This window comes from Hyperoodon ampullatus (genome assembly GCF_949752795.1).
Source record: "Hyperoodon ampullatus genome assembly, chromosome: 11".
Lineage (NCBI taxonomy): Eukaryota > Metazoa > Chordata > Mammalia > Artiodactyla > Ziphiidae > Hyperoodon > Hyperoodon ampullatus.
This window is the reverse complement of record NC_136924.1, coordinates 37,801,821-37,822,351: the sequence shown is the minus strand read 5'-3', so window position 1 is coordinate 37,822,351 and position 20,531 is coordinate 37,801,821. Positions and strand designations below refer to the sequence as shown.

At 51.7% G+C, this 20,531-nt stretch overlaps 1 protein-coding gene across 1 annotated transcript; it reads left to right on the top strand.

The window, feature by feature from the left end:
• Window positions 1-13,095: 13,095 nt before the first annotated feature.
• Window positions 13,096-14,285, top strand: TOB2 (transducer of ERBB2, 2; the record flags this gene model as incomplete). Its single annotated transcript, XM_079715281.1, has 1 exon — window positions 13,096-14,285. The coding sequence occupies one exon, from the start codon at window positions 13,096-13,098 to the stop codon at window positions 14,125-14,127; it is 1,032 nt and encodes a 343-aa protein (XP_079571407.1). The 3' UTR covers window positions 14,128-14,285.
• Window positions 14,286-20,531: the final 6,246 nt, after the last annotated feature.

Genomic DNA, 20,531 nt, shown 5'->3' with positions numbered 1-20,531 from the left:
GCCAGAAATAGCTCAGTGTAACGGGACGCACAAAGGAAGGGTTCTGGGCCTCGCATGGGGTACCTCGGGAAGGCTAGGGGAAGGCCACAGCCATAGGGCTGCCATGAGGGCTCCTTTCAGTTCCTCAGACTGCCCTTTTCCTTCCTGCCACAGTGCTTTTTACCTGTTTTTTACATCTAAAGCTCTGTTTCCCTTCTGCTCAGCTAACTCCTACTCATCCTTCAGACCTTAGCTAAGTATTTCCTAAAAGATGCCTCATCCAACCCCCCAATCTAAATTCCTCTTGTTACACTCCCACATAGCACCATAAGCATTTTGTTTATAGCATTTGGTAATATTGACTGTCATCTACTAGGCTGTGTTCCATGATGGCAGGAAGCAAGTCTGTTCTGCCCAGCAGGTAGCAGGTTCTCAGTATTGAATGAATAACTGAAGTCATAGAAACCAGATAATAAACTGGGCTTTGAAGGCCATGGTGGAACCTACAGGCAAAGGGGGTAGTGTCTGCAGATAAAGATATTTGTGTGGGGGAAACAGTTTGAATGGGGTGATGTGTTTGGGGAGCTCTGAGCAGTTCTAAAGCATCAGGTGAGGGTTATGGTATCAAATGAGTTGCAGAAACCAGGTAATTTTCAGATTATAACTAGAATCTGTCATTTGATTCTATAGTAACTTTAGTTTTAATGTGTAATATAAGTCAAAATGTTTTGTTTTGCTAAACAAATCAATTTCTAAAATTTGTTTATTGGGACTTCCCTGGCAGTGGTTCAGACTCTGTGCTTCCAATGCAGGGGGCACAGGTTCAATCCCTGGTGGGAGAACTAAGATCCCACATGCCGCGTGGTGTGATCCCCCCGCCAAAAAAAACATTTGTTTATTAACCACCTTGGTCTACATAACATTTTCCATCTCCAGATGTTTGAAAAGCTACTCCTTACTTTCAGCAAAACACCACCTTAACTGTGCTCTGTGAGTCTTAGTGTATATGCCTCTAAAAGTTCTTGAAAGGGAGCTTAAAATTTAATGCCCGGTAGGATTTCCACACTGATCCGCAACAGGACAAGTTCAACCTCAGTCCAGTGAATTCTGCTGAACTCTGTTCCTCTGTCACCTAATTTTATAATCCCATTCTCCATTTGTTTGTTCTCTGAGGCCAAGAGAATGATACAATACAACGAATAAGTTAAAAACGCCTTAGATAAACAGCATTCAAGTTCAAAACCTTAGTTATCGTCTACCTTGGACTTTAGAATAAGTCCTTTTCAGTTTTAAAAATTAGAATAATGATAATACTGAATTCTCTATTGGGAAAACATTGCTTACAAGCTGAATTTTAACCTCTAGTAGTATATAGTTCTGTGAAAAGAATTAGAATAATGATCTCAGCCAACTGTGTATGGCCACAAAAAATCAGAATGGGCTTAAAAATTATTGCTTTTTTTTGCTTTTCTCCATTGTTGAAATAAGCACTACCTACACAGGTCTAGTTGAAATAACTGAACTCATCATAGTCAGTCTAAGAAAGTGGTTCCATTTCCTGGGTTTATGATTATTACTATTAAGTATTCAGTGTTTGATACATTGATTTCTAGGCTCTAAAAAGGATGGGTGTCTTCCAGCTTCTCAGATATACTCTGTACACATATGGTAATTTAATCTCCTTTAAACATTGCACTTTACATGTGCTCTTGCTAAAAAAAAAAAAGTATAAAGAGAAATGTGTGGGCTTTATAATCGGTCCTATATTTGAATTCTAATCTATTGACCTTTAGTGAGGTTTTCGGTGCTTTTTTTTTTTCTTATCTATTAAATAAGGATATTAATGCCTCCCTCTTTAGGTTGTAAGGATTAAATGTGACCTCATAAGTGCCTGACCCTTACTGGGAAGGCTTTACATCATAAATTGTAGCTATTTTACAGTGGGCCTTTACTTCGTAGATTAACATTTAAGTTCTAGCATTGAAGATCCTCCATAGGGTTCCCTCTTTTCCCAACCCCTCAGGTTTTTCTCTATTCATTCTCTGCTGTTCACTAGGCAGCTGAAGGGAATTCCTCACACACAGCCCATTTTCTTGGCTCTCTATTTCCTTTGTTTGAAATACGATTCCACCACCGTCACATCATCCAGCTAAGTCTGTACCTTTCCTTCTAAGCTCCTAACATCTCATGAATGCTTCCAGATGCACCATACCCCACAACAATCTCTCATGCCTAGTACATATGTATAACAGAAAAATTAATGAAACATTTACTGTGTGTACAGTATTTTCAATTTATTCTGTTCTAAAAAAAAAAACACTTATTAGAAAAAGGGGTCACAAGTCTGGGTGAGTAATATAAGTGATTAAAAGGGAGGGGTGGGACTTCCCTGGCTGCCCAGTGGTTAAGACTCTGCCCTTCCATTGCAGGGGTCACGGGTTCCACCCCTGGTTAGGGAACTAAGATCCCGCATGCCAAGCATTGCCACCAAGAAAAAAAAATAGCATGATGATCAACGGTATGTGGCACTGGGCCTCAGTGTCTGGGGGACAATAGGGAGTGGTAGGGACCTTGGAACCAGAGAGCACAGGCCCTGTCTAAAGAAGACAGTTGCTGTTCAAGTCCAGACAATTGCTAGCTTGAATACCTAGTGTTAACAGATCTTCTGAATTTAGGACAAGTGGCAAATTAAGATATTTTTGTGCAATCTCCCAAGTTTTAAGTGTTGTCAACTCATTTTTTTTTTTTTTTTGGATGAGGACCATTTTTAAAGTCTTTATTGAACTTGTTACAATATTGCTTGTTTTTTTTTTTAATGTTTTGGTTTTTTGGCCCGGAGCCTTGTGGGATCTTAGCTCCCCCACCAGGGATCGAACACACACACCCTGCATTGAAAGGTGAAGTCTTAACCACTGGACCACCAGGGAAGTCCCTGTCAACTCATTTTTGAAATTTTAACGTGTCAGTATATGCCAAGGCACCAGATGTGGACCTTGGCCTGCCAATTAGCAGCTTCTAAATTAAGAAAATGAACTTCCCAGGGAATCAGATTCAACTGACTAAATTTCCAAGAGATTGTATGTCACTACATTTTGACCTGTAGCTCTTTATAGTTTGAAGCAAGGACATAAAGGTGAAAGATTCTTTGCCTTGGTTGGAATTTTCCTGCCGTAAAAAAAAAAAAAAAAAAAAAAAGGACTCCAGTTCCCATCTTTTCCCAGTTATTCAGTTCCTTATCAACTCTATCCCCAAGTGGCGTCTCTGCCACCACCAAGGCTACAATGATACTTTCTTTGAACACGGTAGTTTTAGTGTCTTAGCCAAAGACAGGTTTGTTCATTTACCTTGTTTACTGGAATTCACTCACATCAGGTCAATACATAGAAAATCATTTGCCCTTGGCATCCATCCAATCATTCTTCTCCAAAGCTAATTTCTGTTGTGGCTGTCTTTGCTCCTGCCCAGTTGGAGGAGTGGATCTGAAGAATCAAACTGAGGAACTATTTTCTTGGATAACTTAAAAGAAACTACAAAATTTCTCACCCCAACATGTGTATATGAGAGAGTGACTCACCCCTGAGAGTTAATTGGGGCTAATTATGACTAGCCTGACTTGTCACAACAAAACATCTGGCATAACTTGCTTACTCTCAGACGGGAGCTGCCTCCACCCTCTCCCCAAGCACACGCTTACTCCTGAAGCTCACCATTTTGAAAACAAAGCGTATGCCTGTCAACATGATTATTCCAAATGGGAGGGGACTCTCGAATGCTTGAGTAGGAATTCAGCTCACAATTAAGCCCGGGCAAGATGAAATCACACGTTGGGGAGAGAAAAAACGTCCTCCTCACCACATGATAAAAGGAGACATCAGTTAAGAGTGGTGATTGCCTTTTTCCCCTCTATTTTATTTTTTCCTATTTATATGCTAACCCTTTACCCAGGGATCCCATTTACCAAGGAAGCTAGATTTCTCAGTTTTGTTTCAGTGATATTGCTCAAGGCTGGTGTGTTTTCAGCACTGCAGGGGAGATTCGAATAAATATAGGAACGCGCAAAAATTCAACACCTTCCTTCCAGGGATTCACTCCGCTCTCCCACAGCCTGCAGTGAACGGTAGGAAATGTATACCCTTTATCTACTTATATGGACTCCATCCCTCCTTCCTGTGATACCCTAGGAGAATTCGTTTCAACTCACTCTCACCTTTCTCATCCTGTCTTGTAAGGTTTCCTATTGGGAAATACACAATGAACTGAGCACAGCACATGTAGGATGCAATTTGGCCAGAACGGTGACCTTTAAGTTAAGAATAGTACCTATTTGAGACAGGCTTTACATACAGTATCATATTTAATCCCCGCACGATCTCCATTTTATGGATGAGAAAACAAGTTTGATGATGTAAAGAGATTTGTTGCCGTTAAATCAAGATAAAACAGTTGGTGGCGGAACTGGGATTCAAACCCACCTATTTCCACAGCTGCCTCTAATAAATGACTACAACTACCAGCACCCCTTGCAATGCCCCAATGCGCAGACGCACTCTCCCCAAGGGCCAGGCTCCTTGGCTCTAGGCCCCCACTTCCCCGTCCTAGAGGTTGGATCGAACACCCAATCAGATGCTGCCGCTCCCTCTTCCCCACCAATGGGAAGGTTGTTGCTAACGTACCGGTTATATTTTTAGCTCTCCAGTACTCTGGCACCCTGAGTCTGCCGGGTCTCGCTGCCCGGTTGGAACTCGCGACGCGGGGGGGGGGGGGGGGGGGGGGGAGGGCAGGAGAAGGGAAGGGGAGGGGAACGGGGTGAAGGAGGAAAAAGAAGAGGAGGAGCGGAGTGGGGCTAGGCGGAGGGGGCGTGTGTGTGACGCTCTGGCACTCGCTGACGCACAAGCAAGTAGTCCCTTGAGGTGCCCCAGGGGCTGAAGCGCTCAGAGTGTGGGGGATGGGAGCTCTCGGGCTCAGGCTCCGTCCCCTTTTCTGTCCCCTTGGAGTTTGCCCTCCAGTCCAGCGTTTCTCTACAGCAGTCAAAGAAAGCGCATTTAAACCCGCACGCTACCGTTGCTCTCTGCCCTTGCCAAAAAAAGTGATCAAGGAAAAAAAAAAAACTGCAAACCGTTCGTAGCTGGAAACTTTCGCATCTCGCCATCCCACGTGGGTTTGGCGGCTGTTGGGCTGGAACCGTCTGGAATGAAAATAAAGGCCGGGGGTGGGGAGAGTTGGGGAATGGGCGATAGAAGAAGGGATGGGAAGACTTCAGGCGCAAGCTCCCAGCGGCCCCGGGCTTTACCACCTGGCAGTCCAGTCCCCCTATGACCTCACTGGGCACAGGCCTCCCTATCCCCAACTCCGCGCCCCGCACAGTCACAAAGTAGCCGAGTGGCCCGCGTGGCCATAGCCCGGGCCGGGGGCGCCGAGCGCGCGAGGGTGCCGGGTTCGGCGAACCTGGGTCAGCCGCCCGAGGGACCGTCGGGTGCGCAAGCGAGGGGCCTCTGGCACGGGCAGGCGCCACCCCCGCCGGCGGGGGCTGTTACTAGAAGAAATGTGGCTCCGGTGCCCCTTAGGGGGGGTCGCCGACCTGGGAGCAACTACGGGTGCGTCCGCAGAGGGGCTGAGCCCCGCCCGGAGCGGGCAGGGGACGGGCTCGCGCGCCTGAGCGGAACCGGCGCTGGCCCCGTCCGCGCCGCGAGGTTAACTGGCGCCAGAGGCGGCACGCGGAAATGTGTCGCTCAGCTCCTTTTCCTGGCCGTTCGGCCTCTCCTCGCCCCCTCTTCCTCCCGCTCTGCCCGGGCCCAGGTTTCCCCCTCACCCTTCCCTCGACGTTACGCGTCCCCCGACGAGGCACCAGGAGCTCGGAAGATTCGGGTTAAGCCGCGTTGATAAAGGTCCGAAACCTTTACAGAGTTCGAGTCGTCCCCTCAGCTCCCCCACCCGCGAAGAGACCGTATCTGGGCCGGTGCAAGCGCCACGGGGAGGGTCGGACGGTCAGAGTTCCAGAGCTGGAGCGACTCGCCGAGGTGGCCTGCGGGTACGGTTCGGACGAGCATACGAACCGTCGGCGCCGGGGCAGGTGCAGGGCCGAAGACACAGCGGGGAAACTCCCTTCCCCGCGACATCCATTCAGCCAACACACCTAAAGTGAGCAACTGAGTCCCAGGCCAGGCCCCTGCCCTCCCGAGCTCGCTGTCTACCTAGGGAAACACCTAACACTATGAGCACGATTTGAGTGGTTTGGGACATGAATAAAATAACTGCGAAGCAGCGTCGTGATGGGGAGGGAAGGCGGACCGCGTTACACAGGCCGGCCAGAAGCAGCAGACGTTTGAGCCGGGATCTGAGTGATGAGACAAACAGGCCGGCCGACCGAGGGTGGGACGCGAGGGCGGTGGCCGGGGACCCCCGGATTCCATTCGGAGCCGCGAGCCGCGAGCCCTAAGGGGTTAAGCAGTCAGCCGGCTGGGAAGTAGTCCCGGCCCGGCGCTCGGCCCCGCCCCTGCAGGGCGGAGGGACGCATCACGCAGGGGTGGGGAAGCCGGATCCGTGCGCAGGGTTGCTAAGGGTGAAACTTTTCATTGACTTTGCTCACTTCGAGCAGGGGCGCGGGAAGGTGTGGGTCGTCGGCGGAGAGAAGCGAGTGGCTCGGGCGACGCGGGGCCAGAAGGGCAAGACCGTCCGCCGGCCACAGCCGGGACCGTCTTCCGCCCCGCGGCACGAGCAACCCTCCGGTCCTCCATCCCCGCGCCGTCGCCGCTGGCCGGCCCGCCCGCCTTCTGTCCCCCGCCGCTGAGCCCGACCTCCAAAAAGCTGAAAGAATTATTATTGAGAGTCATAGCCCATACCCCCCTCACTCGCTCCCCCATCCGCAAAGAAGAAAAGGACACATCGGCTTCCGGGAAGGGAGAGCGACCTCCGCCTCGCGCCCAGGACCGCCCTGGAGGAAGAAGCCGCCCCGCGGCCGGCACACCGCCCCGCCGCCGCGGAGACCCGAGTGAGTGAGTGGGGGGCGTGCGGGCGGGGGGCCCCCCCGAGACCCAACAGGCCCGACGCCTTCCCCCACCCCCGCCCCACTCCCGCTCTCCGCTTTGGTGGACGTTCCACGTTGCTGTCACCCCCCCCGCCTTACACCTGGCCAACATTTTCCTTTCCCCTTCCACCTCCCCACTGGACCCCACCTTTGCCCCGTGCTCTTCTTTCCCTCACGTTTGCTCTCATACTGGGGTATCCCAGAGCCCCTTTCTTTCCCTGTTCCAAGTGTGGCCACCTCCTGGGTGCGGTGCATTTCCTCCCTTTTCCCTCCGTTCTTCATATCCTAGAGAGTCGCTAGATTTTCCTCGTTCCCCGCGAAAACATAACTCCCACCACCATTAAATAAAATCAGAAGAAGGAAGGGGATCCAGGCCTTGTTTTTCTGCTTTTCCCGTTTGCGGGGAAGGAGGGTGGTAATAATTAATAGGGTTTATTTTTGGCCCTGTGGAGCCTGAGGGATGGAGGGGGGACACCCCCCTTTTGGACCGGTCAGTGGTGACTGTCCTCTGGCCGCCGAGCCAGAATTTACCATTTGGCTTGAGCTCTTTATCCTCGTTAGTGTTTTAAGGGAAAACTGGGCGGAAAAAAGTACCCTTACAGCAGTATCAGTGAGTGGATTCTGGTTGACCCTGGTGAGGTGCCTGGGAGGAAGAGCCTTACTCCTAAGCTCCTGTCCAGAGGATGGACTGTGCCCTTGACCAGAAAGGGAGGGGGAGGAGGAGGGAACAGAGAGAGGAGGGGCAGCTGGCAGCCCTTTCCCACCCCCTAGAGGAACCAGAACCCCACACAGTAGGCGTCAACTCGTGGGCTAGCCGAGGGGGGTCCCGGGTGTCTGCTCAGTATCTAACCTTTCTTCTTCCTACCCACCCGACCCTGGGAGTGGGTCCCTCATCTTTGATTTAACAGCAGAAAAACACCCCTATTGCTTTCTTGGTTGCCTGCCCCCATCCCCCTCTTAAGCGGAGGGGGAGAGAAGCTTGTGTGGGAGGAAGGATTAGGGAGGTTTAACACCCTGCAGGGGAGCTTTGCCGAGGATCTGGTAAGTCTGGTCAATAGAGCAGGCCTTGCAGTGGGAGGAGACTCACAAACAATTTTAAGTATTAGAAAATGTTGTCAGATGTACAGTTTTTCCTTCCCTGCCCGGGAACTCTTTCCCATTACCTAGCCGGGTCTGGTTACTCGGACTTGGATTAGAAGAGGGGTGAGGCTTGGGCCCTGCTGGCGTCGGGCCTTCTGATTGTCGGCCCGGCGCCTCCCCGCAGCTTAAAACTGGGAATTTCTTTGGCCGAGAGGACGGGAGAACTGGGTTTATTCCTGCTGTTCCATTGCTGGTTGTAGGGGCTACAGCGGAGCCCGCTGGGCGTTAAGTGAAAAGGCTCTTTTCTCTTTGAATCCACCGTCCCTACAGCAACTCCAAAGGGAAACCACCCAGCCCAAGGAATACAGATTAAGTGGCAGGGGTTTGGGGAGGGGGAGGGATGTGACTCCTATCTATCCCGGCCTACCGCCTTCACCCAGAAAAAACTCATTAGAAGCTGTTTGTTAATTCAACGGTCTTGCTAGGCAGTGAAGAGAAAGGAAGAAAGAAAAGTTCAGTTTTTCGGGAAGCCGAGACATGGATATGGTGGGCGACACAATACGGGGAGTAGGCCTTATGGGTAGAATTTATATAAAATGTATTAGGCGGTGGGCGGGGGAGGGGGGGGCGCCAGTCTGCCACAGCGCGCATGTGCATCGGAAACTTTTCCTCGGTTCTACCACCCTCCGCCAGCTCCCCTTACCGGGCATGCGTAGTTCCCCGGCTGAGTCTTCGCAAAGTACGCAGGGAAGTGTAGTGTGCAGAGAAAGTAGGTCGTTTGCTCCAACCTGAGTGTGAGGTTTCTGAAGACTACAATTCCCAGAGTGCAGAGCGCACCTTTGCCCCTGGTCTCCCCGTGTATGTTGGGGTTCAGTCAAGTCTTCCTGGCTTCAGAGGAACCTGGAGAGCCCTAGAAAGGGCCCCCTTTTTTTTTTTGGCCGCCCATCGGGGTTTTGTGGGATCTTAGTTCCCGACTGGGGATGGAACCCAGGACGTCGGCAGTCAGAGCATGGAGTCCTAACCACTGGACTGCCAGGGAATTCCCAAAAGGGCCCTCTTAGTCGGAAGGAGTCTTGTAGTCAGACTTGGGTTTGCATAGTCCATGTTTCGGGGAGATGGTGTGGGACACTGGGCGGGGTGGTGCAGTCAGTTGGCACAAGTCCTGGTAGCCTTTCAACCACACCCACCCGTCTGCCTCCGGGACCAGTGTGGTGGGGCCACCCCCTGTCCCGCCAGAGCCGGGCTCCCACTGCCCAGCACCCGGTCTGTGACACCTACTGGCCTTGTCAAAATTGAGGACCCTGAGTCCTCTTTCCACACTCATTTGAATCTGGTAGTGCTTGATTGTCCTATGATTTGGATGTTACGGCTGGAGGTGCCTGAATATTTTACAGGTGCTCAGGGTTTGGGGGCCCAGTGGGTTCCCTCACTATCCCTCCTTTTCCCCTTTAAAACAATTTTTTCTTCCTAAAAACTGTCCTTCGAGTTTTTGTCAGAAGTTCTATGGCGTCTCCATTTACCATATCGTTGACTTGCAGCCTCCTTCCAGCTTCTTTTCCCCCCCTTTTTGACATTCTCTTGAGCACTTACTCCTTTAAAACGCAACACAGATCTGAATCCAGGATGAACTTTGTTGCTGGATGTAAAGCAAATGAAGGAGGATAAGATTCTAAATAAAAGGGGACAGAATTTTACTCTCATATTTGCAACTTTTTAATATATTGACAAAAGGTAGATTTTGCTGTTGTTAAGCATTTAGCTTTTTTTTTTTCTTTTTGCCACATTTCTGGCCTTTTGTGCCTGAGTCAGGGTTGGAGAAAGTCTTTGAGTCCTCTCCTGCGACTTAACTTGAATCTACTTGTTCCTTTTATTGAAGGGTGGTTATTTTTAAGCTATCTAATTTTACCACATTGTATGAATATTTAATATATAAGCTCTAGAATTTGTCCAATAGCCTTAAAAAAATGAACAAACTGATGTGAGTGGTCACTCCTATCTTTAGTTGAAGACAGCACCAGTGCTTTAATCCTCTGTTCCGTAAGCTTCTTGAAGTCAAAATTAGAGCCTGAGCTGCTAGAGCAGAAAATCTCATTCTGGTTGTCCGGCGATTTTGTAAGGTTCCACCTCACAGCCATCTGGCCTGGCCTGTTCTCCAGTTGAAGAAGCGAAGGTGGCATTATCTACTTCTGATTTGTGCAGCAGCAGCACTGAGGTATAAATTGGTGTGCCGCTTTTTTTTTTTAAATAAATTTATTTATTACTTATTTATTTTTGGCTGCGTTGGGTCTTCGTTGCTGCACGCAGGCTTTCTCTAGTTGCGGCGAGCGGGGACTACTTTCGCTGCAGTGTGTGGGCTTCTCATTGCGGTGGCTTCTCTCGTTGTGGAGCACAGGCTCTAGGCTCATGGGCTTCAGTAGTTGTGGCATGCAGGCTCAGTATTGAGGCTCGTGGGCTCTAGAGTGCAGGCTCAGTAGTTGTGGCACACGGGCTTAGTTGCTCCATGGCATGTGGGATCTTCCCGGACCAGGGCTCGAACCCATACCCCGTGCATTGGCAGGCGGATTCTCAACCACTGCGCCACCAGGGAAGCCCCTGGCGTGCAGCTTTAGTTGCTAATGCTGCAGAAAGTGGTTAGCTAGGCAGGGCTGATGACAGTGATTCTATTGTATTTTGGGGTGGGAGGCTTATTTCCCAATGACTTTGGCCTGCATTTAAAATGCTCCCATTTTGAGGCTGAACTATTCAGGGGAGGTGATTTAGAAGGCAGTTACGCAGCAGAGTTTGAGAAGGCATAGCAGGGTGCAGGAGCCCTTTGGACTGTGTAACATGCCAAGAGGCCATGTGGTGCCTTGGGAGAAGGGTCATATGTCATGTTCAAGTTCTACTTTTCAAAAATACTTTGAAGACACTGTATTTAACTCCAGGCCCGTTCTCGGGAACCAGTGCCAGCTTTCTTTACAGCTTTTTAGTCTCCTGTGTGTTGGACACTTCTAGTGGGCCACTGTGGCCCTTACAGACCTTCGTTCCTGAGGGGAGGCCCATGGTCCTGGTAGCTATCTTTGCATCTGGTGATGAATCCAATCCTCATAAACAGAAAGCTCCTTATCTTTATCATTCTTCTTCTCTTTAAACCTAGAAGGACCCAGGAATTGATCTTTGGCCACCAGGAATAGACATGTGAAGACACGTGGAGATTGTCTGTATTCAAGGCTGGGATAGATGGGGGAGAAAAGAGTCATTTGAATCCTGAGCCTCCCTGTGGAGGGCTCAGGAGAGGCCATGCTCGTGGCACTTCTTTTGATGCCCCACGTGACCCTTTGTCTACTCAGACCTGAAGTGAGGGTGGGGCTAGACATGGCCAGTGTCATCAGATACTCCACATTAACCCAGTGCAGTTTTCTCTGATACTCACCCCGGAGAGCTTTGCCTGAGGGTTCCGTCCTTAAAACGCCCTGGGGAGCCATGGTCCCAGGCCTTAGAATTACAGTGTAGCCAGTTGGGTCAGGTGTTCAGAAAGCTCAAGATCCTCAAGCCTAGAATTAGCACCTGGATACTGTGTGCTGGACCCAGAAGGGATTTTAATCAAAATCCAGCTCCAGGGACAAAAGATGCCCTTGACGGATAGTGGATCAGTCTTGTCTCTGTGCTGAGCTCAGCAGCACATTCTCACCCAGATGTGTGGTTAGGAACATGTTCTGGCTCTGTCGGCCCTCCAAGATGGCCCTTTGCAGTTCAGTTCTGCCATGGCATGAGCCTGGATCTGCCCTTTTGGAGAAAGTGAGGCAATTAGGATCCCTGGCTCTCAGGACCTCACAGATCATCTTCCTGAGAAATGAGGCTGGCCCAGACCTCAGGAATAAACCTTTTTGACCTCTGTGGATCTGGCTGTGAGAGAATCCCAAAATAACAAGCTGAGTGTTTATGTTGGGCTGCCTCCTCTCCAGGGATCTCCAAACACGTGATAAGTCTGGTCTTGTGCCAAGGACAGGTGGTCAGACAGTCCCTGGGAGACTGAGTGATGATGGGTCCCCAGCTGGAGGCTGTAGGGTGATGGAAAATTTCTTCTCTCTGCCCGCCTCATCACCTACACTCTAGCCAGAAACTATAGAGATTTCCCTCAGGCCATACCAGTACTGCTCTTAAGGCTTTGTTGGCCTACAGGGCCCGCTTCCCTCTCCTTTCCTCTGCTTCCCTAGGGCAGCCCCTAGTCAGTAGTTTCCTTGTTGGTCCATGCCTCTGATTGTGATAGGTCTTGACTTTTTCCTGGGGATCATGCCCCAGTCTCCATTCTTGGAGGCTGTCTGGATGGAAATGCTCATGTTGGTTACACTGTCCTGCAAAAGAATCAGCTCTGCAAACCCAGAGTGAGCCAGAGCACACGCACACCCAGGGAGCCCAGGATAACAAATTGGATGTGATTGGAGTCCCGGCCTCCCGTGAAAAGTTGGCAGTGCTGCTTCCTGTTCAGTGACCTGTATCCCTTTCCATTTAAGGGGTTGAAACTAAAGATTTTAAACTCCTGTCTTGGCCTGTGACAGTTTGGGAGTGGGACTTCACCGAGATATTGCAGAGACAAGTTAGCAAGAGCCTTCCATTCTCCATCTGATTTAGGAATTCAGTTTTTTTGGTGTCACTCATAAAGTGACCTGAATTCTCAAAATAGTGGAAACCACAGTACCCCTATTTCTTTAGAAGTACTTAAAAATACTTACCAAGTGCCGGCTAAAATACCATGTTACTGATGAAACTAAGGCTCAGAAAAAAGTGACTTGCCCACAGTCACACATACAAACCTGTCACTAGGGGAGCAGAACTGGAACCCTGAGGCTATGTGATCCAAACTTGGTGCTTTTCTGTCTGATCCCCGCTGGCTTTCTGCATATCTACTCATGAAGCCTTTCTTTCTCATTTTTCAGCGTTGTCTGGAGCCCAAGGCTGCCCACCTTACATCTCCTACCACTGTCCTTGGCTTGTGCACGTGCCTGTGCTGATTCTCTGCCTGGGAGAGGACGATGCAGCTGGAGATCAAAGTGGCCCTGAACTTCATCATTTCCTACCTGTACAACAAGCTGCCCCGGCGCCGGGCAGACCTGTTTGGTGAAGAGCTAGAGCGACTCTTGAAAAAGAAATATGAAGGCCACTGGTACCCTGACAAGCCACTGAAGGGCTCTGGCTTCCGCTGTGTCCACATCGGGGAGATAGTAGACCCCGTGGTGGAGCTGGCCGCCAAGCGGAGCGGGCTGGCGGTGGAGGATGTGCGGGCCAACGTGCCCGGGGAGCTGAGCGTCTGGATCGACCCTTTCGAGGTGTCCTACCAGATCGGTGAGAAGGGGGCTGTGAAAGTGCTCTACCTGGATGACAGCGAGGGCTGTGTCGCCCCAGAGCTGGACAAGGAGATCAAGAGCAGCTTCAATCCCGATGCCCAGGTGTTTGTGCCCATCGGCAGCCAGGACAGCTCCCTGTCCAACTCCCCGTCACCGTCCTTTGGCCAGTCACCCAGCCCCACCTTCATGCCCCGCTCCGCTCAGCCCATCACTTTTACCACCGCCTCCTTCGCAGCCACCAAGTTTGGCTCCACCAAGATGAAGAAGGGGGGCGGGGCAGCGGGTGGGGGGGCCGGGGGCGGGGCAAGTGGCCAGCAGATCCCCCAGCAGCAGCCCCGCATGGCCCGCTCTCCCACCAACAGCCTGCTGAAGCAGAAGAGCCTCTCTCTGTCTCTGCATTCACTGAACTTCATCGCCACCAACCCGGCCCCTCAGTCCCAGCTCTCACCCAATGCCAAGGAATTTGTGTACAACGGCGGTGGCTCTCCCAGCCTCTTCTGTGATGGGGCCGATGGCCAGGGCAGTGGCACCCCGGCCCCCTTCGGGGGCGGTGGGGCTGGCACCTGCAACAGCAGCAGCTTCGACATGGCCCAGGTATTTGGAGGTGGTGCCAACAGCCTCTTCTTGGAGAAGGCGCCCTTCGTGGAAGGCCTCAGCTACAACCTGAACACCATGCAGTATCCCAGCCAGCCATTTCAGCCCGTCGTGCTGGCCAACTGACCGCCCACCTGCCCGTGGGGCCAGGAGCACCCAAGACCACAGAAAAGAGAAAGGAAAGGAAAGGCCAAAAAAAAGAGGAAAAGAAAAATACACAAAAATATTTCCAATCTTCTCACTCTAACTTCTAGAAACAAGATCCAGCCCAGGCATGGAGTGGGAGGGGGCTCCTGAAGCACCGAATCGTGCTTAGCTCAGCCCCCTGCTGTTCTCCTGCCTGCCTCTGATTTATTCGGTTGGTTTGGGTTTTATATTTCTTTTTCTTTTTTTCTTTTTTACATGTAGTTTTCTATATAACATCTTTAATTAGTGGCTTCCTGTGCTAAGAATGGTCCAGATGTGAATTACTGCTCCCTGCTCCCTCCCTCCCTCTCTCCCTCTCTCTCTCTCTCTCTCTCTCTCTCTCTCTCTCTCTCTCTCTCTTCCTCCCCCCTTCACACGCCTGGTTTAGGGTTGGTGTGTCCCAGCTCACAGGGAAGGAAGAACCGCGGCTGGAGCCTGGCCCTCTTCAGAATAGGGAGAGACTGCCCCGTGTCACTGCCTTCATCACCCAGCTGTCCTCTCACTCAAAGCCATCCAACCTCAGCAGGCCTTCTCGGGCCCTGCCACCCAGATAGGTCTGACTCCAGCCCCCGCTTTCTCTCAGGCCTGGGCCCTAGGGAGCTGCCAGCTGGCCACTTGACACCCTCCCCCTAGAGCTGAAGTTTGTGACTCCAGGGAGGTTAGCACTCTGTCTGGTGTCCCTTTCATCTCTGTCCTGTTGCCCCGTGCCACCATTCCCACCTGGCCCGGACCATCACCGAGGCCCTGGAGACCCAGCCATTGGCACATGTGGCCTCTCTCATGTAGCCCCTTCTTTCCTGGGCCTGAGTTCATGGGTAGGGAGGTGGGGTGAGTGCAGGTGTGCTTGTGCATGCGTGCGTGCGTGATTTGCTCTCCTGTTTTAAAGGATTCCGAGCCATGTGAAACTTCCCCTCGGGGTGTGATTCCAGGTTGCAGCAAGTGTTTATTTATGTGTGAGGGTGAGGAATGCACTGGGGGTGGGTTGTCAGTCCTTTTGTGGGGTGCTTCACGTGGTGGCGCAAGACTGGCTGAACCTGACGCTCCCAAAGGAAAGCACTGCAGAAGGAACTGGTTTCCAGACTGCGGAGGGATCTGCACTTTCGTTTGTTTTTGACCAAAAAAAAAAAAAAAAAAAAAAAATGGTTAGCAGTGAGGGGCTGAGGGAATACGCAGCCTCTGATACCTAAGAGAAGTCCCTGGACTCGGACCCTCCTATTGTGTGACCTTAGCCCCGGGGTGGGAAACGCTTACCTGAGCGCCCTGGGGAGGGTGGGAGTTTTGGGTCAGTGCCTGGAGTGGGCAGTCCGAAGCCTTGAGTTGAGACTTTGGTCTTTTGGCTGTAGATGTTGCTTTAATACATTCTTTCCCTGCCTGCTTGAGAACCTCTTGCCATCCCCTCACTGCCCAACTCAGGCCCACTGGGCCCAATGCTGATCTCGAGCAGGCTGGGCTGGACAGGCGCTTGGCCACGGCAGGTGGTGTGTCTGGATTCTTTTTTTTTTTTTTTTTTTTATGGTATGCGGGCCTCTCACTGCTGTGGCCTCTCCCATTGTGGAGCACAGGCTCCGGACACACAGGCTCAGCGGCCATGGCTCACGGGCCCAGCCGCTCCGTGGCATGTGGGATCTTCCCGGACCGGGGCACGAACCCGTGTCCCCTGCATCGGCAGGCGGACTCTCAACCACTGCGCCACCAGGGAAGCCCTGTGTCTGGATTCTTGAAGAGCCCTCCCCACCTCTGCTGGAGAGAATTTACCTTGACCCAACCCTAGTGGGCTAGCTTCCACGCCATGACGCTTTGGCAAGTGGGCACGTAGCATCAGGGCCCCCGTCACCAGAAAGTACCAAAGCCTTTGGCACCCCACCCTCTCCTCCCCAGCGACCCCAAGTGGGCAACTGCTGTGGCAGCGGGTCCGGCCCAGACGGACACTGCCAGCTGGCCTCCTCTCCCTGCAGTGGGCACCAGCTCTACCTCCCCGCGCAGGGCAATGCCCTGGCTCCTCTGCCCGGCACCGTCTGTCCCCCCTAGACTTCTCAGGGGCCGGCCCCGTCTGGGCCACCCTCTCCCGAGCCCTCAGCTCCCGCACAGGTGACAGGCCCAGGCTACTCTCTGGGAAAGGTTGGATGCTGCCTTATGCCCCCTTCCCGGCCCCTCTTCCCCCACTCATGCACACAGGCACCCACCACACCCTGGGCGGCTTGTTCCTCACCACATACAGGGAGGGGGAGACCAACCCCTTAGTGTCTTTTGAAATACGAAGAAAAATGTGTGACCAGGAGCATGTCTCCTGTGCTGGGCTCTTGGGCCCACTTCAGTCTGTCTGTCTCAAATCTAGGCGTTTTTGCTTCAACTTTATTTTTTTTTTAAGAAAACAAAACAAAAATCTGCACTAATTTACCTGGTTTCGTAGGAAAACTTTTTTTTTATTTTTTACATTTTTTGGTGTCCGTTTGTATTGGATAATTTGCTACATTTGTAAAATGTAAGAGGTATATATAATATATGTATATTTCTAACGTAAAAGTAATTTTTTTCTTTTCAAGATTTTTTCTTAAGAGGAGAGAAAGATATTTTTTCAGGAAAAACAAACTTTAAAATAAAAAAAGAGGAGAATAACACCTATTTCTCCCCTTTCCCCATCCTCTCTCTGTCTACCCCTCTTTCCCAGGAACAAGTCAAAAGGTGGATCGTCTTGTAAAGAAAGTAAACTTTTAGTCCAGAATGATGTCTTTTTTTCAATGCAGTGAGCTGTAGGTTCTCTAGTTTGACCCCTGGGGATGGGAAGGGGGGCACTGAGGAGCTCGGGGGAGCAGGGTAATGAATTTGTTTTCTTTAGTGAAGGAGGAATACAATCAAGCGTTTTGTATTCAGAATGTTGTGCAATATTTTGGAATGGAACATTGGTGTGTTTAGAGATTTAGTTTAAAAACAAAACAAAAAGATTGATCAAATCTGTACAGTTTATATTGTTCCAGATTTTTTTAAGTTTGTATTAAAAGCATGATATATAATAACCTTCTGCTTGCTCCCTGCTTGTTTTGTTTCTGGGGCCCCTTTTGGAGTAGGGAGAGTTGGAGTGACCCAGCCCCCGTTAACTTCACGAAACGATTGGTCATCCTCACCTGACCCCTGGATGGGCACGGGGCCTTTTCCACACGGAAGCAGGTTCCACGAGGTTGTGAACGGCCCCCGCTCCCTCTGCTGACAGGTGGCGAGAACAGGACACACCTCTCCATGGAATCGCAGCCAGGAAGGGATCAGCCTCCAGCCTGCTCTCCGTCTGGTATTTGGCCATCAGAGACCACTAGACCTTCAGGAGTGGGCAAGGGTGAGAAGAGCCTACCTAGGTCAGGTTCCGTCCAAAAACCTGGTGCTTAGATTCTCGACCCTTCTCTTGGCAATTCTGGAGCTGTTTCAGGGGTGACGTGGCCTGCCTGAGCCCGGGGCTAGGGAGGAAATCAGCGTCTCCTCCCTCTTCCTTGGTACCTGGTGCCCCCTCCCCAGCAGTGATGCACATCAGCCTCGCAAGGCCCATGGGTTGAAGATGTCAGCTAGGTATTTGTTGAATCTTATTTTACCCTCACAACAACCTGGTGATAACAGGTATTATCTTCATGGTACAACTGAGAAATGGGCTCCAAGTTAGATTACCTGCAAAATTCATAAAACTAGTAAGTGGGGAAGCTGAGATTTTGCCCCATGTGTGACCTTTTCCTGTATAAAACTGTGGTAACTGCTATGGAAGAGTGCCACTGGGGTGGGGGGGCTGCAACTGGGTATGGGAGAGGTGACAGGCCTGGGGGATGCCACCTCCATCCAGGCTGGAGCAGGGGGCAAGCAGCTCTTCTGGGGCATCAAAAGGACTGGCATTTCCTCAGGCCCCTCACCCCCCAAACAGGCCAACACCAATCCCTCCCCACCCAAGTGTGTGAACTGGGCCTAGAAGCTCTCGGGCCAGACATCCCACATCTGCACAAGGTCCCAGGAGCCCTTGATGTCTGGCCCCTCCATGGGCCGCTTCCTCCAACAGAGCCTGTCGCGGAGACAGAGGCCCCAGTCCAGGATGCCCAGGCCCTGGCAGAGGTCTCCCTTTCCTCTGCCCTGGCAGGGAGAAGCCCAGCCTGTCTCAGTGTCCCTATGCACAGGTTGCCCATTGCCTGTGGGCCCCAGGTCCCCTCACATACTCATTCCTATTTATGTTAATATAAATAAAACACCTAGCACAGGTTCTACTAGAGTAGGGGCCCATACCCACTCCCACTCACCCATACCCACTCACTCATTCCCACTCCCTGTGCACGTGCCAGGGAGCCGACAGGCCTGGGGGAGGCTCAGCTCAGGTGCCGAGATCGCCCTCCCGGCCAGCCCCTCCAGCTGAAAGAACAGAGAGTCCAGGTTTGAACAAACCTCCAAATTCTCCATGGCTCAGGCACAGAAATGATTCATTTGTACGTTCTTGCCTCCATTTATTCACCAATTGCTGGCTCTGAAAAGGTGCAGCGGGAGACCTGGGGGTAAGGGGAGAAAGAACATTCTGGTAGACTCAGAGTTTCTTGGAAAAAAGGCTCATTTATTCATGAACACTCCATGAGCACCCACTGCCTGCCCTGGGAGCACAGGTGGGACAGCAGTTACAGGAGAGGTGTACACAGGGGGCCTGGGAGCCCAGGGATCAGGAGGTGAAGAAGAGCCAGGAAGGAGAAAAGCAAGATCAAGTCCCCTCCCCAGGGAACGTGTCAGGAGGGCGCCCATCAGGGAACAGTCTAGACTCTGCTCCCTGAGAAAACAAGGATTCCAATCCCAGCCCTGCCACTCCTGAGCTGGGTGACCTCAAGCAACCACTCCACCTACTCAGGCGTCTCAGTTCCCTCACCTCTAAAATGGGTATAATAATTACACCTACTTGTGAAGATTAAATGAAACAGTGAGTGGAAAATGCTGAGCACCGTAGCTGGCCCAGAATAAATGACAAGTACCATTTCATCATCAGGGCCATAATCATTCATCCTCAAACACCAGCAGCCAACCCAGTCCAGGATGCTTCCTTGAATCAGCAAACAGGTCGAAACCCAACCCTGCCAACAGCGGGACCAGGCTGGGGTGGAAAAGGAAACTCCATTCTCAAAGCAGACACTAGGCTGGCCCCCAGTCTGCCCTCTGCAAGAGTGGGAAGCTGCTTGTCCCCCAGCAAGGCAGCATCCTGGGACGTATACTAATCACCCTCAAAATAGTTTCTCCTGGAGAACAGATGGGTGGGTAGGGGTGAGTCATGGTGGCAGGAGAACCCTGCTCCATTCGTCACTGCTTGCCTGAGTCAGCGTCCGCCCTTGGGCCAAGGGGATGCCACTGTCTGGTCCCCTCACTGCCACCTCCCCCAAGTGAGTCATGGGGTGGAGGGGCACACTCTTGCCCTCCCTCCTCCTTTCCCTGGGTCTGGCCACTTCAGCCAGGTACTGAGTGGGCAGGGCCTAAGGACAGGCTGGGACCAGCCAGGAAGTCTCTAAGCCCCTGGGCGACAGGAACCTGCTGATTTTCTGGGTTTTAATTTGGGGAATTTCACTGCCAGCGAGAGAAGTGGGTCCTCACAGCTGCCGACTCTGTGTAACCTCAAATATCTCTCTCCCCTCTTTTTTTTTTTTTTTTTTGCGGTACGCGGGCCTCTCACTGTTGTGGCCTCTCCCATTGCAGAGCACAGGCTCCGGACGCACAGGCCCAGCGGCCGTGGCTCACGGGCCCAGCCGCTCCGCGGCATGTGGGATCTTCCCAGACCGGGGCACGAACCCGTGTCCCCTGCATCGGCAGGCGGACTCTCAACTAACTGCGCCACCGGGGAAGCCCCCTCTCTCTCCCCTCTTGACATCCGTCCCATTTGTACAAGAGGCAGTGAGGCTAGGCACCTGTCCAGCTAGGCCATTTGGGCTGGTGCCTGGGTCAGCACCTCTTCCTGCCCCACTGGCTCCTGAGCCCTGGTGAGGGCCCTGGAGGACCCTGTGCTGTGGCACCTTCCCCAGGGAGGGGAGAAAAGAGTGATGGGCTGATCGCTGGGTGCGACCATAGGGCTACCAGCCGAGACCCCCGCAGGCATGAGGACCTGATCAGAATACTGTTGACCTGTGGCAGGGTTGGTGAGGCCAAGCAGGAGAAGAGGCCTGGTCCCACCACCTGGACATCTGGGTCCTGAGGCTGGCTCTGACCTAACTGACTCTAGTAAATTACTCAACATTCAACGTTTACCATTCAACATGGAGGCCCCATAAGTGCTGGACACTGTTCCAGGCATCTTCCTGAAGTGATGCTCTAGGAACCACAAACAAATAAGTGAAGAATTTGTCAGATGGTGAGGA